This window comes from Felis catus, chromosome A1, assembly GCF_018350175.1.
Source record: "Felis catus isolate Fca126 chromosome A1, F.catus_Fca126_mat1.0, whole genome shotgun sequence".
Lineage (NCBI taxonomy): Eukaryota > Metazoa > Chordata > Mammalia > Carnivora > Felidae > Felis > Felis catus.
The window spans coordinates 82,753,959-82,780,819 of NC_058368.1; the positions used below are offsets into that span (position 1 = coordinate 82,753,959).

A 26,861-nucleotide genomic window follows, 5' to 3' on the forward strand; every position below is an offset into this window, starting at 1 on the left:
TAAGGGTCACGGGAGCGCGCCGGAACCATCAGCGCGCCCCCAGTATCTGGAGCCGGAGGGAACGCGTTTGCGGAGGACTTCCGGGGCGGGGCCTGGCGGGAGCGGAAGATCCCGGCGGCTCCGGACAGGGAGCTGGCAACAGCTGTGCGGGCTCGGGGCGGGCCAGGCCGGCAGCGGGAAGGAGGGCGCGCGCGGGGGCAGTGGACCACGCTCTGCCGGATTCTCCGGCCGCGCGGCCATGAACCTGGAGCGGCTGCGGAAGCGTGTCCGGCAGTACCTGGACCAGGTGGGCGGCCCAACCCGGGGAGCGCAGGCCCCGGGGCTCGTTGAGGCCAGCGCGCCCGAGCCCTTGCCCGCAGGGTAACTGTCGTCAGGGTCTTGCTGGCGCTTCGTCCGGCGGGGCCTGGGCTGAAGCCCCGGAAGGGAGGGAGGCAGCCCCTCAACCCTCTCTGCATCTGGGAGGATGAGGAGCCCTGGGAGCGCAAGCCACCAAAGCGCAGCGCGAGCTTTACACGTGTTGACTCCCGCTCTGCAGCCGTCCTAACAGCTGCGCGCAGTGGGTGCTCAGTACAAACTTACTGCTCAGTGGAAGTTAAAGGGTTATTTTAGGAGGAAAGTTGCAGGATGGCCTTTGAATTTACCTAGCTAATGGAAAAGTTTCGAGAAGCTTAGTTGTAATTCTTATTTGGCAGAATTTAAGTGAATAAAGATACAAACAAGCCTGTTGTGTCAAATCAGTACTTTAACAAATTCATGTTGGGACGCCTGGATGGCTCAGTCGGTTGAGCCACACGGACTTCAGCTCAGGTCATGATCTCAGGGTTTGTGAGTTCGAGTCCCGTGTAGGGCTCTGTGCTGACAGCTCAGAGCCTGGAGCCCGTTTCAGATTCTGTGTCTCCCTCTCTCTCTGCCCCTCCCCTGTTCATGCTCTGTCTCTCTCTGTCTCAAAAATAAATAAACGTTAAAAAAATTAAAAAAAATCATAAATTATCTACTGTCTTAGATACCTGCTTATACATTTTTACAATGTATAAGTTTAAAAAAATCCTACCTTCTTGAGCTGTATGTATCAAAGAGCCTACAATAATGTTTTTGTACCTTTGAACCAAAACTCACCTAGCTGAGATGTAAAATGGAGATAAGATTGGTAGACCTTTGCTACATGTAAAAAATTGTATTAAGATGTTGATTTATTATATAGCATTCTAACGATATTAGATATCTGTTTAAAACTATTGAAATAACAAGGTGGTTACTTTTTATGTTTTGATACAGCAACAGTATCAAAGTGCTCTATTTTGGGCAGATAAAGTAGCTTCACTCTCTCATGGTAAGTGACAACTTGAAATTTTTTTTTCTGATTTCTATGTTTTAAAAACTTTTCTATCTTTCCTTGTGCCTCTGACCATTTATGTAATTTTTTTCCTTCCAGAGGAACCCCAGGACATTTATTGGTTGGCTCAGTGTCTTTACCTGACAGCGCAATATCACAGAGCAGCTCATGCACTTCGGTCACGAAAACTGGACAAAGTAAGTGATTGTGTGAACTTTAAAGCTTCCCAAACTTTTCAAAAATGCTGTTAGATGAGGGGCACCTGGGTGGTCAGTTGTTTAAGTGTCCGACTCTTGGTTTCAGCTCAAGTCATGATCCCATGGTTTGTGAGTTCGAGCTCTGCATCGGACTCTGCACTGACAACATGGAGCCTGCTTGGAACTCTCTCTCTCCCTCTCTACCCCTCTTGAGCCCTTTCTCTGTCTCTCTCAAAATAAATAAACTTAAAAAAAAAATGAAAGGTATTAATTAAAAAAATATCATTAGATTAAATGTCAAAGTTATTTAAAAGGATTCAATTTTTCTTATTGAATGTAAAGAAAAATTTTCTTATTCCTAATCTCAGTCACTTTTGTCCCCCAATCTAATCACTCAGTTTTGAAAATTCTGTTTTCTAAGTAACTCTGAAATTATGGATATTCTTTTCCATTTCATTACTGCTCATACATGTCAGGCCTTTAATTTGTCTGTTTTGTTTTAGCTTCTTGTCTCTTTTCTTTGATAATATCTTTCCCACTTCCATTTTCCCTGACTCTTTTTAGCAGTCTTTTAAACTATCACAAGAGTGGTCTTCCTAAAACACAGAAACACAGACCTGATTATAGCACTGACAGTATCAATCAGTGATTTCCCACCGCCTGCATAGGCACCAGAGTCCCTGTGGTTTCTCTCCATCGGTGTCGAACCCACCACCACCACCAGTACAAGTAACGTGCAAACTGTCTGCAGTCCCATAGAGGAGTGTCCCTGCTCAGTGCCTGGAATGCTGGCTAGCCCCTCCACCTCTGTCCCTTGCACATGTTTTCTTAACTGCTAGTACTTTTATGCCGTTCTTCCAGAGTTTATATAGTTTACGTCTCACGAGTACTGTGTTTGCGTCTTCTTGCCGTAACCTCCTTAACAGATTGTTTTCTCTCCTAGCTGTATGAAGCATGCCGCTACCTCGCAGCTAGATGCCATGTAAGTATGCCATCTGTTTTAATTTTCTTGGTAAAAGTTTAATTATGTTGCTGTTATACAGAAATCTGGTGGTGGAGCTGGCAGGTTAGTAAAGTATTCATGAGGAAGTGTTCTTTTCTTTAGTATTGTGTGCTATAAAATATTGATTCTCTATTTACCAATGCCTGACATGCATGAAGAAAACTCTGCCTTAGAATTTGAAATTTTAAGCTCTACATTTTAAATATAAGTAATGAGTAGGTATATTCTATGACCCTTTTAAAATTGACAGTATTTGCTTGTATGTCTAGTGTTCGAAGTGATAGGTGATAAACAGTAGTTCTGGCTTTTGCACAACACAGTATGCTGCGAAAGAGCATCAGCAGGCACTTGATATTCTTGACATGGAGGAGCCAATCAACAAAAGGTTATTTGAGAAGTACTTGAAGGATGAAAGTGGCTTGAAAGACCCCTCCAATGACTGGGAAATGTCACAGTCCTCCGTAAGTAATTCTGCAATAAGCATACTTCAGTAACATCAGTAAGAATTACTCACACGACATGCAAAACATAAATCACTTTCTTTTATTTCAGTATCACCATGTTAAAACAGTTCAGTTGCCAACTTACTTAATTTGCCACTGAAACACAAGAAGATTCCGAGACATTTCTGAGTCATTAGATGGAAGCTATAGCTATGTCCTCATATGCTTGAGTCTGAAATAGGCTGACTTGAGAGCTTTCTTCTCATATTTGATGCCTTAAATTACTCCCACAGATGGAATAACCTTTCCCTTTCTTACTGTGTTTCAATACCTACCCCAGGAAACCATAGTTTGCTTCTTTCCAGGGAGTGGTTTGGTGTTACTCTTTATGTAATTTGTTTACTTCAGTTTGTATACTTCATATCTGCCTGAAATTGCAAATTCCTTGTTGGCAGAGATTATATAATGTAACATAATAAATGACATTCACAGATTACTAATCTCAACTGTTATTATTTTTTCTTTTTTTCTGGTTTTTTTGTTTTTTTGACAGCCTTCTTGAGACTATTTATGTGCTAAGGAGCACGTTTATTTTTCTGCTAATAAAGGTATTTATGAGGGAGTCTGGTATTACCATTATTATTTTTGGACTACTTACCATTTACCTGCTAAGAAATACATGGTTTGTTTGTAATGCATTATTTATCTTATGAAATTATTATTATTATTATTATTATTATTATTATTATTTACAAGTCATAAGATACTGCATTGGTGTAAGATTCTCTTGTTACATCCTCTTATTTTTAAGTTTGGATTTTATGATGAATCTTCTTTGTCCCTTTACCAGTTTTAGCTGCCCGTCTCTGGATCATCTGTAGATTTAGTTGCATGTTTCTTAAGGCTCAGAGTCTAGAATCTAGGTTGGATTGCTGCCCACATCCTCTTGTTAGTGGTAGTGGTGAGGTGGCTACTCTGTGAACACCTCACATGTACTCGCTTTGCAGAAGACTAGCACCTCTGCTTCTTACAGGGCCCTGTAAGTTAGATGAGGAAAGGAAACTTGTCCAGGGTCACTAGGAAGCATCAGAGCTGGGGTTTTAACTCAGGTCTGTCCAATGCTACAAGTTCATGACCCTAATCGTGGTACCTTATTGCCACCAGTTTTTCAGTGTTTATTACTAAGATCCTTTCATTGCGATCCGCCTATCAAACTGTCTGAGTTTAATTTAATATTTGTATTCTGCTTGCTATCTAAATCATTACCCTCTTTGAGACAGAACCGATAAGGACCCAAGTAGCAGTGATGTGCTGTAGTTCTAAAGATTGTTGAAGTGAGGAGTGCCTAGGGAAGATAGAGAAGTTTTACTTCGCTTTCCTGTTTCTGTTAATTTGTTGGGATTGAATAAATTATTTTAGAGGTCAGGAGAAGTCTCAGCCTTAAGATAATAGATCATTCTGATCAAAAATTAAATTTCGACGTATTGATTTAGTACATGACTCATCATATTTTTCCAACAGATAAAGAGTTCTATTTGTCTTTTACGAGGGAAAATCTATGATGCTCTGGATAACCGAGCCCTAGCTACCTATAGCTACAAAGAAGCTTTGAAGCTGGATGCCTACTGTTTTGAAGCATTTGATCTTTTAACATCACACCACATGTTGACAGCTCAAGAAGGTTTGGAAACTCAGGTGTTTTCATGTTTAGCACAATTAATATCATTTGGATTTTTTTTCTCTGAAACCTTTACAGTCAAGAGCAGACTATGCATGTTTAAACAGACCTGAAGCACATTGCATAGGACGGTGGTGGATTGTGCAGTGCCCTTTGCTGTCAGAATCTTTAGGGTTGTGATGTGGTGAGGCCATCTTTTTGGGAAGTAACTTGAGGTAGTGTAAACCAAGATCTCAGTATCTGATTCAGAGATGCCCAACATGCTTTACCTCAAAGCCTTTAACAACATCAGGGTGCAGGTCCCAGCTCCAGACAAGTGGAATGGAATCTCTGGCAGTGGGGCCCTGGCGTCAGATGTTTTAAAGCTCTCAGATGACCCTAAGGTGCAGCTAGGCTGAGAACCAACCACAGACCTAGTATGTCAGCAGTAATGTGAGGTGGATATGTGCAAGAAACACAGAGAAAATAGGGATGTTGTGTTAGTGGGGTTCAAGCACATTTTAGTCTATCTAGTGTAGTAGTTCTCAGGTTGATTTTGTGCCCTAGGGACACTTGATTTTTATAAATTGGGGACGGGATGGGAGGTTGCTAATGGCATCTAGTGGGTGGAGGTCAGAGATCCTGCTAACCATCCTGTGGTGGTGTGGGACAACCAACCGACAGAATTATCCACACAGAGTGTCAGCAGTGCTGAGGCTGGGAAACTGGCCGGGTGGTTCTTGGATCTGGTGGTGACCAGAATCGCCTAAAAGGCTTCATGGCTCAACCCTCCAGGTGGTTCTTATCACCTGGGTCTGGAACCACTGTCTTAGATTTTCAAGTATATTTTGATCTTGTTATTCTCTCTTTTGAGTTTGATTTACTTAGACCAAGAACTTTAGAATATTTTTTATTGAAGCCTTTTTACCCCCATAAATACTGTGAGGACATTCTTTTTTCTTAACATTTTTAAGAGAAAGAACTTCTTGAGTCACTACCTCTTAGCAAGCTCTGTACTGAAGAACAGGAATTGCTACGCTTTCTATTTGAGAACAAATTAAAAAAGGTGAGTAAAAACACAAAATTAGTTTTGCTTTATGTAACTATTTTACTAAATTTGGCATCTATTCTTTTACTAGTTAAATTTTTAAAACTTAATTTTTATTAGCACATTTGCAAGAATAGATGATATGATTCCTTAAAAAGCATCCAAAAACATGTCTTTTTTCTAGGGATTCCTTATGCTAAAAGATTGAACTGTAACATAAGTGGGACGTTGTGTGAAAATGAGGATTTTTTTCTTATGCTTAGTGAACTTTTTTTTTTTAATTTTTTTTATTTTTCAACGTTTACTTATTTTTGCGACAGAGAGAGACAGAGCATGAACGGGGGAGGGACAGAGAGAGAGGGAGACACAGAATCCGAAACAGGCTCCAGGCTCCGAGCCATCAGCCCAGAGCTTGACGTGGGGCTCGAACTCCCGGACCGCGAGATCGTGACTTGGCTGAAGTCGGACGCTTAACCGACTGCGCCACCCAGGCGCCCCTGAACTTTTTTTTTTTTTAATTTAATTTATTTCTGAGAGAGAGAGAGAGACAGAACATGAGCGGGGGAGGGGCAAAGAAAGAGGGAGACACAGAATCTGAAACAGGCTCCAGGCTCTGAGCTGTCAGCACAGAGCCTGACGTGGGGCTCGAACTCAGAAACTGTGAGATCATGACCTGAACCGAAGTTGGATGCTCAACTGACTGAACCACCAGGCACCCCTGAACTTCTGATTTGTAAAATACTTCCTGCCCTGGAATTCCGTGATAAAATTGAGAAGAGAGTCCAGCTGATTGAGAGGAGGGCTGATAAGATATAAAGTCAGGGCTCCCAGAGGTTCACACCTGCCCTGTGTAAACCCTTGAGCCATTGGGCCAGATCGAGTCTGCCATTTGATTTGTACTGCACATTGGGTTCATGTTTCCCTTTCTCTGTTGCAGTATAATAAACCCAGTGAAACTGTCCTCCCCGAGTCTGTAGATGGTTTGCAGGAGAATCTGGATGTGGTAGTGTCTTTGGCTGAAAGACATTATTATAACTGTGATTTTAAAATGTGCTACAAGCTTACTTCTGTGTAAGTATATCCACTTATTTCTGTGTAGGAGCATAGAGTCCATTCTCATTTTACCTAGGAAGTATGTAGGGCTGCTTTGTGAATAAGCTTGAACTAATTGGTGATAATTGAAGTTGCCTTTACAATTTGCAGAGTTTAATAGAAGGGTTATTGTTATCTTAAAAGAGCAATTTACAGACACAGGTTTATGGGCACTTATCGGTTTAGTCCATTGCCTTGGGAATAGACAATTCCCTCATCTCAGTGTTTTATAATTTGCAAATTTGAAAATACCATTCTGGCACATAGTCTCATAAAATCCCTTCTTTGTTAAAGTAGGGACTAGTCAAATCCTGTAGATGCTGGGTGCTCAGTCAGGCTTAGTAAGTAGCTAAGCCATCTCCCTGCTGCCCCCACCATACCAGTTTTCATGATTCAAACTTGTAGCTAAATTACATATGCTATTTTTAACAGATCTTTGGGATTACTTAACATCCTTGAATTCACAAAAATATTAATTGACAAATACGATCTGTTTAATATTTCATATTGTTTTTAATCCTTCTTAGTAATTAGACTGCTTATTTTGTAATTCTGTTGATTTAAAATAAATGTATGTGATAGTGTTTATTTTTATTCCTTCTAAATAAACCAGAATTTTCCCTTTCATTTATAAGATAATCATTACCTTAATTGAGCCAACCTGAAGGTAATGGAGTTAAAAAAGTAAAAAAAGTATTTTACATAAAGATGTAATGACTGTTTAGACATAGCTATTTTAATGCGGTATGTTCTGTTATGTATTGCTTCTGGCATGGTAAATGTTGCTTTGACTTTCAGAGTAATGGAGAAAGATCCTTTCCATGCAAACTGTTTACCTGTACATATAGGGACACTTGTGGAGCTGAATAAAGCAAATGGTAATTTTTTTTAAATCAAAATAATAATTGTTAAGACAAAAAAATTTTCTGTAACTTGAAATTATGTCTCACAAGTCCTGGATAATTGAGATTGCAGTTAACAACATAATGGAGTTCTCTGACAAAAGTAACAGCTAGTGTAAGAAAAGCTTATCAGAGTGACTGAGGATCAATTCTCTTACGCCTACAGAACAGTGTTTGTTTTCCCTTGCTTCCTGTTGTCAATTGTACTTTATGGTTTAAGTTGTATAAGCTTTAGAGTATCGGCAGATAGTTTTTCTTTTTTTTGTAAAATCCTAAGAAAACTGATAGAAAACTGATAGAAAATAGTTTAGAAACTGGGTGGGGGCAAAGTTTTTGCTTGTGTTTCCTATACTTTAACATTTCAGAAACAATTTAGTTATGTTTGGATGTTATTTCCCCTTAAATCTTTTAAGCTGTGTCAGGAGTTTAAAAAGCTGACACTCCAATTCCAAACCCCTGCTGCTCCGGGTGTGGTCTATGGACCAGCAGCATCACATCTCCTAGAAGCTTGTTGGAGATGCGGACACTCCGGCTGTGCTGGTCTAATGGATCCAAATCTGCACATAGGAAACTTCATTATGATGTGTTAGGACTTACACGTTACTCAAGAAGAAATCATCTTGCTGATTTGAAACTTGAAAGTTTGATCACTCAAATTGGTTATGGGTAGTTAAGATGGTCCATAATAAGGGCACAGAGTGTGTGATACCAGTTATGAAGATAAGCGACGAGCTTTGAAATTACTTCTCAAGCACCATGACGTGCTTTATCATGAGAGACTCATCCAGTTTTCCAGTCACTCCAGAAGCACTCAGTGTCCACTTGTAGGGTAAGAGGTTGGTGGGGGGCTGTGAATGAAACAACTGTAGTAGTTGTATATTTTATTAAGTAAATAGAAAACTATGAAAGTGTTACTATGAGAATAAATTTGTTTGATCGTGAAGAGTTGTAACTAGAGGAAAGTCATATCTTAAAATTGACTGGATCTAATTCTTTTTTTTCTTTTTTTTCTTTTTTTAATGTAGAACTTTTCTACCTTTCTCATAAATTGGTGGATCTGTATCCTAGTAATCCTGTAAGTAAATGTAAACCTTTTTTTCTTATGGTGTTTTTTTCTTACCTGAACTCTAAAAAAATACTTAACTGGCTTTTAGGTAGTAACTTATATTTAAGTTCAAGCAAATAATGTTTATTTACTTATTTTTATTTATTTATTTATTTATTTTTTTACATTTATTTATTTTTGAGAGACAGAGTGAGACAGGGTGCAAGCAGTGGAGGGGCAGAGAGAGAAGGAGACAGAATCCAAAGCAGGCTCCAGGCTCTGAGCTGTCAGCACAGAGCCTGACACGGGGCTCGAACCCACGAACCATGAGATCACAACCTGAGCCAAAGTCGGATGTTCAGCCAATTGAGCCACCAGGCACCCCCAAATAATGTTTATTTTAAGGTGTTGGAGGAGGACCTCCTAGTGCTATGATAATTAGAAGTAGCGTTAGCTTTTCAATCCATGAAAGTATTTTTTTTAAGTGTCTTGAAACAATAGCTTAAAACAAAAATCCTTTTATTCTGGTTACAGAAATAATATATGCTTATTTTAATATACTTGATATACAGAAAAATAAAATGTTGAAAATGAAAGTCATACTCTCACCTCTCGTAAGTGATGCTAATAATTACTTGGTGGCTTCCTCACCTTGCACGTACAGCATAACTTACTGAATTGTGCAGTAGTTGGGTCATTGGGTCTCTTAGGCTACCTTGGAACACAACTGGGACCCAGAGATTAAAACTAATTCAGGAACTGTGTCCTTAGAGACAGAAGTTAGGGATCAAAGCCTAAGCCTCACCCAAGAATCTCTGCTCTTGGCCAGTATGAAAATAATTTAGAAAGAGGCAGAATCAGTGCAAGAGAAGTCTGCTAATGAGGTCGAGCCTGCATAGTGCTGGTGAGAACCTGGGTGGAGCCAGGGAGGACACGACTCAGGCTGGTGTTTGTACCAAGTGTGAAGGAACCTCATCTTGTATCGAATGCTGCAGGGACATCGTTGAAGGCACTTTGAGGAAGAATCTGTTCTTTTTTCATCTAGGACCCTTAGTAGACAGCCTGTCTCAGAGAAGTTTCTAACTTGAACTAGAATAACTTGAGCTAGAACACATAATGGAATGTGTAGTCCACCCTCTGGCCTGGTATGTTAGAGATTTCCAGTTCCAAGTCAAGCATCTTTGGTCACAGTAAATTTTGAACTTTTTAGGTGTCTTGGTTTGCAGTGGGATGCTATTATCTCATGGTTGGTCATAAAAATGAACATGCCAGAAGATACCTCAGGTATGGATCTGTTGTCTTTCTCCCTCTGTAATGAGCCTATAGTAAGGGATTTCTTGTTCATCCTTTTTAATACGATAATTAAGTACTTTAAAAGCAGTATGAAAGAATAATTTTTTTCAGATTCAGTTCAGTTGCATCAATTATGTACCTTTTTTTTTTTAATGTTTATTTATCTTAGAGTGAGAGAGAGTGCACACATGAGAGCAGGGGAGCGACAGAGAGAGAGTGAGAGAGAGAATTCCAAGTAGGCTCTGCCCTGTCAGCACAGAGCCTGACGTGCGGCTCAAATTCACGAACTGTGAAATCGTGACCTGAGCCAAAATCAAGAGTCAGCTGCTTAATTGACTAAGCCACCCAGGTGCCCCAGTTACATACCTTTTAATAAGATGTCATGAGGGGATATAAAAGTCAGTGGTATAGACCTTATTCTCAAGGAATTTACTATGTGTGTAAATTATAAGTGAGAAAAAACATGAAACAATAATAGACGTTTGGAAGGTCCTGTTTTTCATTTACAGAGATACTCGGCACCTTTTAACTTTAGGACTTCTTTTGTTAATACTTGTGAAATTACATGAAACTACATGAGATTAGGGTCACTAAATGTGACTATAAAACAGAATTCTTGTCATAGTGAACTGGTTTCTATAAGGATCTGCTGTGTGCAGCCCAGTCAAGCTACTTTATAAGTGTGATTTCAGCCACATGAACAAACTGGGAAAGTGGATCTAAGAAAAAGTGTGTAAACTTTGGACATAGATTTGAATTCTAATACAAGCCCTACCACTTGCTAGCTGTAATTCCTTGGGAAAGTTAATAACCTCTGACCCTCTCTTTTTTAAAAATGGGAATGATACAATACTTGTATCCCAGGATTGTTAGGAAAATTGGTAGGATGACTCATAAGGATCCTGCACTCGGAAAAACAGGGAGTTCTCTGGTCAGTTGAATGTTAAGCATTTTAGAAGAACTTGCTTGTGCTTTTTCCTGGAGTAGGCAGATGATTCAGATGTGATAATTCCTCTGAACTGTGCTTCTCTGATTTAGTGATGGACTCCATGTGAATCAAGGAACATTTGAGTGATAGAAAACTTAGAAAATAAAATGCTGGGAAATGGGCATCTCATCGTTTATATTTTCCTTGTTTTGTGGTGTGTTCTCTTTATTCTGGGTGTCCTGGGTCACCGGGTGTCTGCTGATTGAAGACTACTTATGACGGCTTAGACTGTGTGGTGCAGTCTGCAGGACCAGGGTGTTCTCCTGCTGCCGTCCACAGGGTGTCACTTAATCTTCCCAGCCTCAGTATACTGATGTTTAAAATACAAATAACGATTTATCTTGTAAGTTACTAGGTGATGCACATGAAGCATTTCACATGGAGTCTGGTGTAAAATATGCCCTCATTAAATGGTTGTTGCTACCACAATTACTGAAACAAAGCTCTTGGATTAAGTAATATTTGTAAATTCAGAGTGTATTTGTATTTGTAAATACAGAGTGCCAGTGGGTTCAACTATTGGACCTAAAAAGTTGTGGACCTCTCTTAAAATGTCTTAAAATTTTGCTTGTACTATTAAACATTCTTTTATTTCAAATGAGATTAACAATTGTTATGTAAGTATTTAATATGTTAAGAGCTCATTTATTTAATTCCAATATCCTTGAAGCTATCAGCTTATATAAAATTAACAAGAATGAATCTCTCACTAGAATGACGTTTCTTGTTTCAGCAAAGCGACAACACTTGAGAAGACTTACGGGCCTGCGTGGGTAGCGTACGGACACTCATTTGCAGTTGAGAGCGAGCATGACCAGGCCATGGCTGCTTACTTCACAGCCGCGCAGCTCATGAAAGGGTACGGCAGAATGCGTGGTGAAATCCATGAAGGGCTGCTCTTGCTAACAGAATGACGATTCTGTTATTACTGTCATTGCCATTTGGTTGCTGAACTAAACAAAAATATCTTATTTGTATCTTGTTAGTAGCTTATGATTGAACATGGAGGGAAAGAGGCTGGTGTAGTGGTTTTGACCTAGCAGGTCACTTTCACCAGTACAGAATGGCACTAGGAAATTAAGCTGAGGGAAGAGAGGAGAGTTAGAGGCTCCTTCTCATGCAGGAATGAAAGTATTCGTGAGCAAATATGTTATCTGTATCCTATTTATGTCCAAAAGGTATTTGATGTAGGTTTTGTGGACTGTATTTGACAGCGTTCTTGATTTTATTTACTTACTTTTTATTGATTTTTATGAGAGAAAGCATGCGCGTGTGCGCATGAACCAGGGAGGGACGGGCAGAGAGAGAATCCCAAGCAGGCTCTGTGCTGTCATTGCAGAAGTTGATGCGGGGTTCCATCTCATGACTATGAGATCATGACCTGAGCCTAAATCAGGAGTCAAGACACTTAACCAACTGAGCCACCCAGGTACCCCTCCAGTGTTCTAGATTTATATCAATATTAAGAGTATTGATATTAAGTGATATAAGTGCACCCTAAGAGTATCTTACTTTGTGGTGGGGCGTCAACTCTCCTGTCAACTCTCTTTGGACTTGCCTAACACTTGTCCTAGCCCTACCACGTGGTGTTCTTTTGTGTGGGCTGTGTCCATTTCTGGAGAGGTAGTAGGAGTGCAGTAGTTCCAAGGGCTGGTCTGGAGTCAGACTCCTGGGGGTCTCAGCCAAGTATGTACCCTCTTGAAAAATAGGGAGAATTGCAGTACTTATTCCTGGGAATAATTGAGACAATACCAGTTAAAGACTTGGAACAATGTCTGACATGCAGAAAGCAGTCAGTAAAAGTTAGCTGCCTTAATTTCTTTGCTTATAGTATTCAGAAGTGGGATCATATATTTATCTGCATTGAACGTCATCTCGTTAGGTTTGATTTACCTTTTCTATTTCCTTACAAGCATTCTAAGTGTAGTCACTGGGGTAGGGCTTTATATATGAATTTGGTCAGGGTGAGGATATATAATTCAGGCCTAATACCAACGTATTATTAGAAATAGTTCTCCAGGTTAAAATGGTTTCAGCAGTTACCCACCTGAATGGTCCTCAGTACCAATCATGGAGAGTCCATGATTCTCCAGCTTATCCACTGTGATGTGTGAGACCTTTCTTTCCCAGTGTTTTGCTAAAACTTGGCTCCCGTGTCTACCAAGACCTCTAATCTATCAATCTGGTCAATTGGCAGGAAAAAAAGTCTCTGCAATTTACCTTGGGTTGTTTCTTACTATTTTTTTTAACATTTATTTATTTTTGAGACAATGCGAAAGACACAGTGCAAGCAGTGGAGGGGCAGACAGAGGGAGACACAGAATCTGAAGCGGGCTCCAGGCTCTGAGCTGTCAGCCCAGAGCCCGACGCGGGGCTCGAACTCACAAACCGTGAGGTCGTGACCTGAGCCGAAGTCGGATGCCCAACCAACTGAGCCACCCAGGTGCCCCCTTGGGTTGTTTCTTATGAACACAGGCTAGAGTGTGCTTTTTAATTTTATTTATTTTATTTATTTATTTTTTCTGGGTGCTCACAAACCCAGAATAGTTATTATTTGTCAGTTTCTACCTAACAATCAAAACTAATTACAAAATTTTCCAATGTAACAAACTACATTCAAGTAAATTTTCAAATCCGCTCACCAAGATAAGCATTATTCTTTTCATTTCTTCCCCATCAGAACAACTTTGCATTCTCTTAACTTCCCTGTGTTTGGATAAATGTTTGAAATTGTGTAAATACTTTAAGTGTTCCTTTATGATTTCTTCTTTGAGCCACTGGTTATGTAAGAATATGTTGTTTAATTCTCACATATTTGTGAATTTCCCAAATTTCCTTCTGTTAGGATTTCTGATTGAATTCCATTGTGGTTAGAGAGCATATTTTATGTATCTCAGTCCTTTCAAATTTATTGAGGCTTGTTTTATGACCTCACATGGTCTATTGGAGAATGTTCTAGGTGCCCTTGAGAATCTGCTTTTTTGGGGTGATTGTTGTACTGCAGTCCCTTGGGTCTGATTGGGTTCTAGTGTTGGTCATGTCTTCTGTTTCCTTGTTTATCTTTTGCCTAGTTATTTTATCCATTGTGGCAGGTGAGCTGTTGAAACCTCCCAACTATTATTTTTGAATTTTGTCTTTTTCCCTCCAATTCTGGCAGATTTTGCTACATGTATTTTGGGTCTCTATTGTTAGGTTTTGAGTGCAGTGAGTCTTTCACTATTATAGGAGGTCTTTCATTGTCTCCAGTAACAGCTTTTGTCTTAAGTCTATTTTGTCTGATACTAGTATAATCACACCAGTTCTCCCTTGTTACTGTTTGCATGGTCTTTTTCCATCCTTTTACTTTTAACTTGTGTCTTCAAATCTAAAGTAGGTCTCTTATAGACAATATGTAGTTGGATCATTGTTTTATTATTCATTCTGCCAATTTCTTTCTGATGGAATTTTATGTGTTACTGTGTTATGTAATTACTGGTAAGTAGGATTTATGTTTACCATTTGCTCTGTTTTTATGTCTTTTTTGTTCTTCCTTGTTATTGCCTTTTTTGTTAGATATTTTGTAATATACCATTTTAATTCCTTGGTTTTTCCTTATACTATATTTTTTGAGCCTTTTGTTTTGGTTTGGGTTTTTAGTGGTTATCTTGGGGATTACAGTTAACATCTTAGAAGAATCTAGTTTGTAGGGTGCTTTCCAGCACCAACAACCAATTCTCTGATTATCTGGACACTAGCTGGGTCCAGTTCTGACTGGTCAGTTCAGTTCTGACACTACCCGGATTTAGTACAGACCCTTCACAGGTTAAGCACTCAGTCCCATAAGACTGCTGCTCCCCACTTCAGACGCCAGTGGTAAGTCCCAGACCACTTTCACTTCTGACTGGCTAGAAATCGAGGCTTCCCATGACCCTCTCCTGACATTTGGTGATTTGCAGAATGACCCACAGAATTCAGGAAGGCATTTTACTTAATTCTTCTGGCTTGTTATAAAGGGTATACTCCAGAATAGCCAGACAGAAGGTATCCACACCCTCTGCAGGCAAGCCACTCTCCTGGCAGTGCACTGTGTTCAGCAGCCCAGATACTCAGTCTCTTTGTTCGCAAGTTTTTATGGAGCTCAATTTCCGGCCCTTCCCTTCATGGGAAGTCAGTTGGAACTTTTGTTCCCACCCTCTTATCACTTGGTCCTCCTGGTGACCAGCCCCTTACAAGGCTGTTTTGGGGCCCTACCCTGAGTCACCTTCATTAGTATAAACTCAGGTGTGATCAAAAGGGGTCACTGTGAATACCAAAGAGACTCCTGTCACTAAGGGAATTGCAAGGGTTTTTAGGTGCTCCGTATCAAGAACCAAGGAGAAGACCAAATACATTTCTTACTTTACCACTGCAACTTAATTCCAGTTGTATAAAATTTTACTCTTCTGCAGTTCTGTTTCTTTCTGCCTCCTTTGTGCTCTTATCACACAGATTACATGTTACACATTGTAAGCCCCCAACACAAATTTATGATTGTTCTATTACTCAGTTATCTGTTAAATCAGGTAGAAGAATTGCAAACAAAATATATTTGTACTGTCTTGTGTTTACCTAGGTGGTAACTTTTATTAAATTACTTAAAAAAAATTTTTTTTTAATTTACATCCGAGTTAGCTAGCATATAGTGCAACAGTGGTTTCAGGAGTAGATTCCTTAATGCCCCTTACCCATTTAGCCCATCCCCCCCTCCCACAACCCCTCCAGTACCCTTTGTTTGTTCTCCATATTTAAGAGTCTCTTCTGTTTTGTCCCCCTCCCTGTTTTTATATTATTTTTGTTTCCCTTCCCTTGTGTTCATCTGTTCTGTGCCTTAAAGTCTCATATGAGTGAAGTCATATGATATTTGTCTTTCTCTGACTGACTAATTTCATTTAGCATAATACCCTCTAGTTCCATCCACGTAGTTGCAAATGGCAAGATTTCATTCTTTTTGATTGCTGAGTAATACTCCACTGTATATGGAAACCACTTCTTTATCCATTCATCCATCGATGGACATTTGAGCTCTTTCCATACTTTGGCTATTGTTGATAGTGCTGCTACAGATATTGGGGTGCATGTGTCCCTTCGAAACAGCATACCTGAATCCCTTGGATAAATACCTAGTAGTGCAATTGCTGGGTCGTAGGGTAGTTCTATTTTTAATTTTTTGAGGAAGCTGCATACTGTTTTCCAGAGTGGCAGCACCAGTTTGCATTCCCACCAGCACTGCAAAAGAGATCCTCTGTCTCTGCATCCTCGCCAACATCTGTTGTTGCCTGAGTTGTTAATGTAAGCCGAATATTCTGACAGGTGTGGTTTTGATTTGTATTTCCTTGATGATGAGTGATGTTGAGCATTTTTTCATGTGTTGGTTGGCCATCTGGATGTCTTCTTTGGAGAAGTGTCTATTCATGTCTTCTACCCGTTTCTTTACTGGATTATTTGTTATTTGGGTGTTGAGTTTGATGACTTCTTTATGGATTTTGGGTACTAACCCATTATCTGATACGTCGTTTGCAAATATCTTCTCCCAGTCTGATGGTGGCCTTTTAGTTTTGCTGATTGTTTCCTTCATTGTGCAGAAGCTTTTTATTTTGATGAGGTCCCAATAATTCATTTTTGCTTTGCCCTTGCCTCTGGAGACGTGTTGAGTAAGAAGTTGCTATGGCTGAGGTCAGAGAGGTTTTTGCCTGCTTTCTCCTCGAGGATTTTGATGGTTTTCTGTCTCACATTTAGGACTTTCATCCATTTTGAGTTTATTTTTGTGTCTGGTGTAAGAAAGTGGTCCAGGCTCATTTTTCTGCATGTTGCTGTCCAGTTTTCCCAGCACCACTGGCTCAAGAGACTGTCTTTATTCCATTGGATATTTTCTCCTGCTTTGTCAAAGATTAGTTGGCCATACGTTTGTGGGTCCATTTCTGGGTTCTCTGTTCTGTTCCATTGATCTGAGTGTCTGTTTTTGTGTCAGTACTGTACTGTCTTCATAATGACAGCTTTGTAATACAGCTTGAGGTCTGGGATTGTGATGCCCCTTGCTTTGGTTTTCAAGATTGCTTTGGCTATTCAGAGTCTTTTTTGGTTCCATACACATGTTAGGATTGTTTGTTCTAGCTCTGTGAAGAATGCTGGTGTTATTTTGATAGGGATTGCACTGAACATGTAGATTGCTTTGGGGATTATCGACATTTTTAACAATATTTGTTCTTCCTATCCAGGAGGAGTCTTTTTCCATTTTTTTGTGTCTTCTTCAACTTCTTTCATAAGCTTTCTATAGTTTTCAGTGTATAGATTTTTCACCTCTTTTGTTGGATTTATTCCTAGGTATTTTATGGTTTTTGATACAATTGTAAATGGGATCGATTCCTTGATTTCTCTTTCTGTTGCTTCGTTGTTGGTGTGTAGGAATGCAACCAATTTCTGTGCGTTGATTTTAGATCCTGCCACTTTGCTGAATTCATGGTTCATTTCTAGCAGTTTTTTGGTGGAATCATTTGGGTTTTCCATGTAGAGTATCATGTCATCTGTGAAGAGTGAAAGTTTGACCTCCTCCTGGCCAATTTGGATGCCTTTTATTTCTTTGTGTTGTCTGATTGCAGAGGCTAAGACTTCTAATACTATGTTGAATAACAGTGGAGAGAGTGGACATCCCTGTCTTGTTCCTGACCTTAGGGGGAAAGCTCTCAGTTTTTCCCCATTGAGGATGATATTAGCATTGGGTCGTTCATATATGGCTTTTATGATCTCGAGGTATGATCCTTTTATCCCTACTTTCTTGAGGGTTTTTATCAAGAAAGGATGCTGTATTTTGTCAAATGCTTTCTCTGCATCTGTTGAGAGGATCATATGGTTCTTGTCCTTTCTTTTATTGATGGGATGAATCACATTAATTGTTTTGCGGATATTGAACCAGCCCTGCATCCCAGGTGTAAATCCCACTTGGTTGTGGTCAATGATTTTGTTAATGTATTATTGGATCCCGTTGGCTAATATCTTGTTGAGGATTTTTGCATCCATGTTCATCAGGGAAATTGGGCTATAGTTCTCCTTTTCAGTCAGGTCTCTGTCTGGTTTTGGAATCAAGGTAATGCTGGCTTCATAGAGTTTGGAAGTTTTCCTTCCATTTCTATTTTTTGGAACAGCTTCAAGAGAATAGGTGTTAACTCTTTCTTAAATGTTTGGTAGAATTCCCCTGGAAAGCCATCTGGCCCTGGACTCTTGGGTTTTTGGGAGGAGATTTTTGGTTACTAATTCGATTTCTTTACTGGTTGTGGGTCTGTTCAAATTTTCTATTTCTTCCTTTTTCAGTTTTGGTAGTGTATATGTTTCTAGGAATTTGTCCATTTCTTCCAGATTACCCATTTTATTGGCATATAGTTGCTCCTAATAGTCTCTTATTATTGTTTTTATTTCTGCTTGGTGGTTGTGATCTCTCCTCTTTTATTCTTGATTTTATTTATTTGGGTCCTTTCCTTTTTCTTCTGGATCAAAGTGGCTAGTGGTTTATCAGTTTTGTTAAGTCTTTCAAAGAACAAGCTTCTGGTTTCATTGATCTGTTCTACTGTTTTTTGGTTTCGATAGCATTAATTTCTGCTCTAATCTTTATTATTTCCTGTCTTCTGCTGGTTTTGGGTTTTATTTGCTGTTCTTTTTCCAGCTCCTTAAGGCGTAAGGTTAGGTTGTGTATCTGAGATCTTTCTTCCTTCTTTAGGAAGGCTTGGATTGCTATATGCTTTCCTCTTATGACTGCCTTTGCTGCGTCCCAGAGGTTTTGGGTTGTGGTGTTATGATTTTCATTGACTTCCATATACTTTTTAATTTTCTCTTTAACTGCTTGGTTAGCCCATTCATTCTTTAGTAGGATGTTCTTCAGTCTCCAAGTATTTGTTACCTTTCCAAATTTTTTCTTGTGGTTGATTTCAACTTTCATAGCGTTATGGTCTGAAAATATGCACGGTATGATCTCAGTCTTTTTGTACTTACTTAAGGCTGATTTGTGTCCCAGTATATGGTCTATCCTGGAGAACGTTCCATGTGCACTGAAGAAGAATGTATATTCTGCTGCTTTAGGATGAAGTGTTCTGAATATATCTGTTAAGTCCATCTGGTCCAGTGTGTCATTCAAAGCCATTGTTTCCTTGTTGATTTTCTGATTAGATGATCTGTCCATTGCTGTAAGTGGGGTGTTGAAGTCCCCTACTATTACTGTATTACTATCAATGAGTTTATGTTTGTGATTAATTGACATATATTTTGGGGGGTTTCACATTTGGAGCATAAATGTTTACAATTGTTAGGTCTTTTTGATGTTTAGACCCCTTAATTATGATATAATGCCCTTCTGCATCTCTTATTACAGTCTTTATTTTAAAGTCTAGATTGTCTGATATAAGTATGGCTACTCTGGCTTTCTTTTGTTGACAATTAGCATGATAGATGGTTCTCCACCCCCTTACTTTCAATCTGAAGGTGTCTTTGCATCTAAAGTGGGTCTCTTGTAAGCAGCATATAGATGGATCTTGTTTTCTTATCCATTTTGTTATCCTATGTCTTTTGATTGGAGCATTGAGTCCATTGACGTTTAGAGTGAGTATTGAAAGATTAAAAAAAATTTTCTTTTAATGTTTATTTATTTTTGAGAGAGAGAGAGCGCGAGTGAGTCACGGAGGGGCAGAGAGAGAGAGGGGGACACAGAATCCGAAGCAGCTCCAGGCTCTGAGCTGTCAGCACAGAGCCAGACATGGGGCTCAAACCCACAAACCGGTAGACCATGACCTGAGCTGAAGTCAGACTGAAGTCTTCTAAATTCCTTTTTTTAATGTATAGTCTTCTTTCATTTCAGCGTGAGGGACACCCTTCAGTGTCTCTTGTCTTCAACAATATTTCTCAGTTTTTTGTTTCTCTGAGAAATGTTTAATTTCACCCTCATTTTCAAGAGTAGTTTTATTGGGTATGAAATTCTTGGTTGGTGCTCTGTTTCTTTCAGCACCTTGAATGTCCTCCCTCCACCTTTCCTGGTGTCCAGGTATTTGATTACAAGTCAGGTGTTAATCTTTTTTTTTTTTAATTTTTTTTTTTTCAACGTTTATTTATTTTTGGGACAGAGAGAGACAGAGCATGAACGGGGGAGGGGCAGAGAGAGAGGGAGACACAGAATCGGAAATAGGATCCAGGCTCTGAGCCATCAGCCTAGAGCCTGACGCGGGGCTAAAACTCCTGGACCGCGAGATCGTGACCTGGCTGAAGTCGGACGCTTAACCGACTGCGCCACCCAGGCGCCCCAAGTCAGGTGTTAATCTTATTGGGAATCTCTTGTACGTCACTGGTTGTAGTTTCTTACTGCTTTATAGTCAGTAGTCTGGGAGTGCCTGGGGCGCTCACTCGGTTGAGCGTCCAACTTCGTCTCAGGTTATGATCTTGCGGTTCGTGAGTTCAAGACCCACATCAGGCTCTGTTCTAACAGCTCGGAGCCTGGAGCTGCTTTGGATTCTCTATCTCCCTCTCTCTCTCTGCCCCTCCCCCACTCATGCTCTGTCTTTCTCTCTCAAAAAATAAATAAATGTTACAAATTAAAGTCAGCAGTCTGACTGACTATAATATGTCTAAGTGTGGATCTCTGAGTATCCTGCTTGGAGTTTTTTGTTTGTTTTTTTAATTTGAGGTGTTTTGGGCCCAAATATTCTTTAGTATCTAGTATTCTTTCTGCCACTTGTTGTCTCCCTTTGCCTTCTGGTGTTCTCATCGTGTATATTTCGGTTTGCCTGATAGCATCCCACAGGTCTCTGAAGCTTTGTTCATTTTTCCTTATTCTTTTATCTTTATGTTCCTTAGACTGGGTAATGTCAGTTGACCTAACTCCAGGTTCACTGATTCTTCTGCCTTTTCAAACTGCTGTTGAACCCTTCTACTGAACAACCCTTTTCGTTATTTTACGTTTCAACTTGAGATTTTATGTTTTTGTTTTCATATAGTTTTTTAAATGTTTGTTTATTTTGAGAAAGAAGAAAGAGAGAGTGTGTGCACTCACACACGTGAGCGAGAGAGAGGCAGAGAGAGGGAGAGAGAACCGCAAGCAGGATCTGGCTGTCAGCACAGAGCCCAATGTGGGACCCAATCTCACAAACCGTGAGATACATGACCTGAGCCAAAATCAAGAATCAGATGCGTAACTAAGCCACTCAGGCACCCCTCTATTTTCATATTTAAAATAGCTTATTTAAAGTGTTTGTCTAAAAATAATAATAAAGTGTTTGTCTAGTACATCCAACATCTGGTGTTTGTCAGGACAGTTTCTATTGCCTGCTTTCTACCCACTCCCCTGGATTGCCAATTGTTTCCTGGGTATTTGCATGTTTCACCTATCTTTGTGTAGTAAACAACCCTCAGATTGTTGTAAGGCTTTAGTTAGCTTCTGAAGTTCTGAAAAATTTATTTTGACAATTAGGCAGTGTTGATACTGCTTTTCTGGTGTCGAGTTTTGGAGGTGTTTACTTGGCCATTTTGGAAGTACTTCCTCCAGGTAAATCCTTTTAAAGCGTCCTTCATGAACCTATCTGTAGGTGATAGACTCTTCACCTGAGCTGATTCTTGATTAAAACCAAAGCACCTATCAACCTGTTGGTTAGTATTTATAGACTTTCTTAGATTCATCTTCAAAAAAATATTATTTTATTCTGTTTGTTTTAATGTAATTACTGGTCTGGCAAGAGATTCAGTTAAGAAGTGGTTAGTACTTGCTCTGTACCTACATCTGTTTCAGAGGATGTGAAAATGGGGTATACATGACATACTTTTGAAACCCTTGGGGATAGAACTGATAGTAATTGAGATAATAGGAATGGACACAAGGGAGATCCATTTAGGTTAGAAAGTCAGAAGCATTTCCTAAAGGGAAGGGTCACTTGAACATGTCACAAAGGATAAATAGTAGAGGAGGGGGAAGACAGTCAAGGCCAAAGGTATGACATTAGCATCGTAGAAGAAAACAGGACGCACAGACCTGCCCTTCTGCTTAGGAGAGTTTTGGTTTTTTTTGTTTTTACTGTAGAATGATGAAAAATAAAGATAAGTAAGTAGCTTGCTGATAGAATCTAGAAGTGGTCTGAAAGTGATAGATTCTAACAGGTCTGAAAACCTATTAGACATTTATTACGTATTAGTAAATGAAATGTTAGGAAAAAAGTAAACACATTATTTTGGGCTATGTTTAAGTTATTTTGCACACAGCATTTGAAGTTGGTAAATTAATTTCTGCTGAATTATAAAGTTTTAGGTGTTGGATATGTGAAATTCTCTAATATTTTTAGGTGTCATTTGCCAATGCTCTACATCGGATTAGAATATGGATTGACCAATAACTCAAAGTTGGCTGAAAGATTCTTTGGCCAAGCGCTAAGCATTGCACCAGAAGACCCTTTTGTTATGCACGAGGTTGGCGTGGTTGCATTTCAGAATGGCGAGTAAGTCTTGAAAGGCTCAAAACCCTGTTTTCTTTCTGTAAATGAAATAAAACCAGTCACTAGAGTTTAAGTGATTAGGGACTCTTCAATAGATTTTTGTTTTTAAATGTGTATTATTTGAAGAGAAGGAGGCAGACATTAGAAAAAAAAAAAAAAAGAAAGTGTTATTGTGGAATTCTTTAAAAATACTGTACTGGGGTTTTGGTCCCCTGGGAGGTGGGCTCCTGCAGACTCCATTCCAAGACTGGACAGTTATTGCTGACTGTCCAGTAACCACACCCTGTAGGGTGCCTGGAGGCCTTGCAGAACCCTCAGTCAGTCATCTCCTTGTTGGTTAGGAGTTGGAGTCATACATTGAAGGGAGATTGCCCACAGCTGTGAAACAGAAATGAAGTTAATCCAAAAATTAAACTAATTAGAATGGCCCAGATTCCTGGTCATTTGAGGCATTAGTGTAACCTTGTATATTTGTAGAATAATTCAGTATCATGCTCTAAAGAGAAAAATGTCTGTAGTGCTCTGCACTAAATTATACATACATTTAAAAACAACAAATTAGTACTGCTGTGTTTTTTATGGCATGTGTGTGTATTCTAAGTATTGGATTATCTAGTGTTTACAAAAGCAAGTTTGGAGCTGTTGTAAAATGATGTAATATACAGCCTGTTGGTTTGTAGCCCAGGGCCCGCTCCTGGAGTACTTTCATACTTACGTGCACGTTCCCAGCCAAGGTCAGAAGTGACATTCTGCCTTCCTGTTTCTGCTCTCATACTGTAAATGAGTTTGTGGGGTTTTTTTCAGTGCCACATTTTTCGCATTTTTGTGTTTTTTGTTGATGAATTTCACTGTTTGAAATGATCCCCAAGCCTCGTGCTGATGTGCTGTTAGTGACCGTAAACACAAGAAGGCTGTGATGACCCTGTGTTAGATGAGCTGTGTGGCTGGCTGTGAGTTCAGTGTCAGTAAATCAGTTTGTATGTTAAATAAGGTATCGATCAACAGAAACACATATAAAACAGGCTATATGTTGAATGGTTGACCAGAGGTTTATAGGAACCTGAGCCTGTACTTTTGCCAGGAGCAGTAGTTCAGTATTTGCTAAGGCAGTGTTCACATTGACTTTACAGAATGTAATTACCAGGAATAATGATAATTAACCATATCCTAAAATCTTGAACTCCTATAATGTTAATGCCATAAAATTCATTAATTTCACCTTTAAAGTTGAATTTTTTTTTTTTCAACGTTTATTTATTTTTGGGACAGAGAGAGACAGAGCATGAACGGGGGAGGGGCAGAGAGAGAGGGAGACACAGAATTGGAAACAGGCTCCAGGCTCTGAGCCATCAGCCCAGAGCCCGACGCGGGGCTCGAACTCACGGACCGCGAGATCGTGACCTGGCTGAAGTCGGACGCTTAACCAACTGCGCCACCCAGGCACCCCTAAAGTTGAATTTTAATAAACTATTTACAGAAGGTTATCTCGTTTTTTCTTAAAATGTTTATATTTGCTAATTTTGAATAACCTGCAACCTTTTCCCCTCTATTTTAGATGGAAAACAGCTGAAAAGTGGTTTCTTGATGCATTGGAAAAAATTAAAGCAATTGGGAATGAGGTATCTTATGTAACATCTGTAACTCTTGTGTGTGTTTGCTGTTGAATGAGAACAATAATATGGACAAAGTCTTGCCTGGGAGATAAAGAGCTAATATTTATCATGGCAAATGTCTTGTTAATGTTTGAATTTCAGGCATTTATTTTGCTGCATGGTGTAAAATGAGTTTGTTTCTAACTGAGAAGGTAGATGTCAACTGTTTGCTTCCTAGGAGGCTTTGATATGTGGGAGTAATCAGAATATATTTGATGATTTTTTGATATGGGGAATATGTGACAGTTAGTGGATACTAGTGGGCACTGTAGCATCTAACATAAGATGTCCTCTAGAACTGAAGAGGCTCCTCTTGAATTAATGGGTAAGTATACAGCACCCACCTCTGTAGGAATAAGGCCAGGTATCATTTTATTCAGACCTATCATGGCTCTTCCTGACCTTGTAGTTATTACATATTTAGACCTCTCAAGGTTTGAGACATTTTGCTAGGTTCTACCATATGAAAGACGTGTGCTCATGAATTAACCTTCTGCTAGCTTGGATGTGTATATGTGGGTATTTTTTTAAAATAATACTAATTTTAGATAATGTCAACTTCTGTAGGTAAGGGATTTGCATATTGCTACTCTTCTAGTTCTTGATTCTTTTTATTCACATCTATTTTGTTTTGTGCCATTCTGATTGTCACTTCCCATTTTTACTCTGTTCCTATTTGGGCCGCCTTGCTTATAACCCACATCTTCCTTGGTGCTGGTTCCCTTCACTGACACAGACACAGCTCCCTTGGGGTCCCTGCCAAGTCTCTTATTTGTCATACATATGAACTTAAAAACACTGTATTTCTGTGTGTTGGCACATCTTTTATATAAAACAGGTTCTTTTTTTTTTTTTTTTTAATGTTTGTTTATTTTTGAGAGACAGAGCGAGCTGGGGAGGGGCAAAGAGAGGGAGACAGGATCCAAAGCAGGCTCTGCGCTGACAGCAGAGAACCTGGTGTGTGGCTCGAACCTACGAACCATGACCTGAGCCGAAGTTGGATGCCTAACCAACTGAGCCACCCAGGCACCCCTATAAAACAGGGTCTTGAACAGCTCAGTCTTGGGTGGTCTGGATAATAAATGTGTTTTTGTTATATGGGATGGCCACATACCACCTTGCTAGTTTTCATAGTAGGATACCTTAGGGCCTTGCTGCTCTAATGGGACCAGCTGCATCAGCATCATTCGTTGATGATCGGAGAGCACTGTGGAGCCTTGCAGAAATTTACAGTAATGGCTTTAAGTACAAATGCCCAGTGCTACTGGGATTGTTATGTGAAAAGGGGGAAATACTGTTTGCCTTCAGTTGTAAACTACAGCAAATGTCCAAACAGCCAAAGGGAAGCAATGTGCCTAAGAACCATGAAGGGTTTGTTTCCATTCTCATAGGCCACACCTCCTGGAGCCAGGCTCATGGGAGCTGGAGACTATGGCTCAGATCTGTTGCCTGGTTAGCTCAGACTGACTGATGTGTGTTGACTGTGTCCTAGCTCTGAGCTAGGTGTTGGGAGGAAGTAGGAAACTGATGTGATAGCTCCTGGCCTTAGACCTGTTGGGGATTGCAGATAAGTAAATTGGCAGTAATGATACAGTGCACAAAAAAGGCCATGATTGAGGAAATAAAGAAACTCACGCAAGGGAGCAGTTAACCGGAATTTGAGGATGGGCCAAGAAAACCTCGTGGATACAGTTGTGACATTTCAGTCCTAAAACATGAGCAGATATGTTTTGCCAAGCAGAAGTGAGGAAAAGAGTGTATTAGGTATAGAGAATGGTATGTGCCAAGTTGGAGCTAATTGAGAATGTCAAGAAATGGGTCAGGAGGGCTGAGTGTGGATCGTCAAGGGCCTTGTACCTTATCTTGAGGTGGTTGGGCCCAGACAAGACTTGTTACATGGAGGTTGGCGTTATGCTGGGGCAGCTGATGAATAAGCCTTCGGTAGTTGCTAGGGGTTAGGGTGGACATGGGTGCCGGGCATGAGAGGCAGGCACTTAGAAGGGCGTGAGGTTGGGGAGCTGGGAGGGCAGGAGAGAGGGTAAGAGATGAACGGGTGGCATGCTGGATTTGCAGTGCTTATGAGGTTTCCAAGTGGGAATGTTTAGTAGGCAGATGGAAAGCTCTGGGCTCAAGATACAGAATTTGAATATCAGCACAGACGGGCTCATTAACAGTGTTGTGCTAATAAAATAACAGCATCCTCAGGAAGTCTCTTCTAATAGGAAAGAAAGATGGAGAATCCACAAATACTCTGCTTTGTGCTGTGCAGTCACCGCCAGAGAGGGCGGCCTGCTTCACTGTCTGCAGTGGTGTGGTTGAATGGGCGTGACTGGAAAGTGGCACATGAGTCATGGGTTTGGTGTTGCTGTGTTTCAGGTGACGGTTGACAAATGGGAGCCTTTGTTGAACAACTTGGGGCATGTCTGCAGGAAGCTTAAGTAAGTGAACTAGGACCATTGCAGAAACATTCTTTGCGATTAAACGTTTACTTAATTTTGTGTAGCCTTTCTCCATGTTTTGTTTTGTTTTTTAAGGTTTTTATTTTTAAGTAATCTCCACCTAACATGGGGCATGAACTCATAACCCCTAGATTAGGAGTTGTATGCTCTACCAGCTGAGCCAGCCAGGCACCCTTCTTTTCCCATATTTTTATTTTGAGGTCCTCCAGCTTTGTACTTTGCTTCTCAGACACAGCAAGCATCAAAATAATTATCTCTAGTGAGTTTTATTATCTCTT

The 26,861-nt window shown here is 39.9% G+C and overlaps 1 protein-coding gene across 5 annotated transcripts in view; it reads left to right on the forward strand.

The window, feature by feature from the left end:
* Nucleotides 1-94: 94 nt before the first annotated feature.
* Nucleotides 95-26,861, forward strand: part of CDC16 (cell division cycle 16) — a 46,556-nt gene continuing 19,789 nt past the window's right edge. For 3 of the 5 annotated variants that reach the window (XM_045056341.1, XM_045056333.1, XR_002742114.2), the window contains exons 1-15: nt 95-286; nt 1,276-1,330; nt 1,433-1,530; nt 2,474-2,512; nt 2,854-2,994; nt 4,498-4,657; nt 5,608-5,699; nt 6,619-6,752; nt 7,572-7,651; nt 8,701-8,750; nt 9,931-10,004; nt 11,735-11,860; nt 22,323-22,475; nt 24,028-24,091; nt 26,501-26,562. In XM_045056341.1, the coding sequence (XP_044912276.1) occupies nt 239-286; nt 1,276-1,330; nt 1,433-1,530; nt 2,474-2,512; nt 2,854-2,994; nt 4,498-4,657; nt 5,608-5,699; nt 6,619-6,752; nt 7,572-7,651; nt 8,701-8,750; nt 9,931-10,004; nt 11,735-11,860; nt 22,323-22,475; nt 24,028-24,091; nt 26,501-26,562 (1,376 nt within the window). In that variant the 5' untranslated portion in view covers nt 95-238. The remainder of the gene's footprint in view (nt 287-1,275; nt 1,331-1,432; nt 1,531-2,473; nt 2,513-2,853; nt 2,995-4,497; nt 4,658-5,607; nt 5,700-6,618; nt 6,753-7,571; nt 7,652-8,700; nt 8,751-9,930; nt 10,005-11,734; nt 11,861-22,322; nt 22,476-24,027; nt 24,092-26,500; nt 26,563-26,861) is intronic. The other 2 variants (XM_003980542.5, XM_006927426.5) reach the window with 2 other exon arrangements.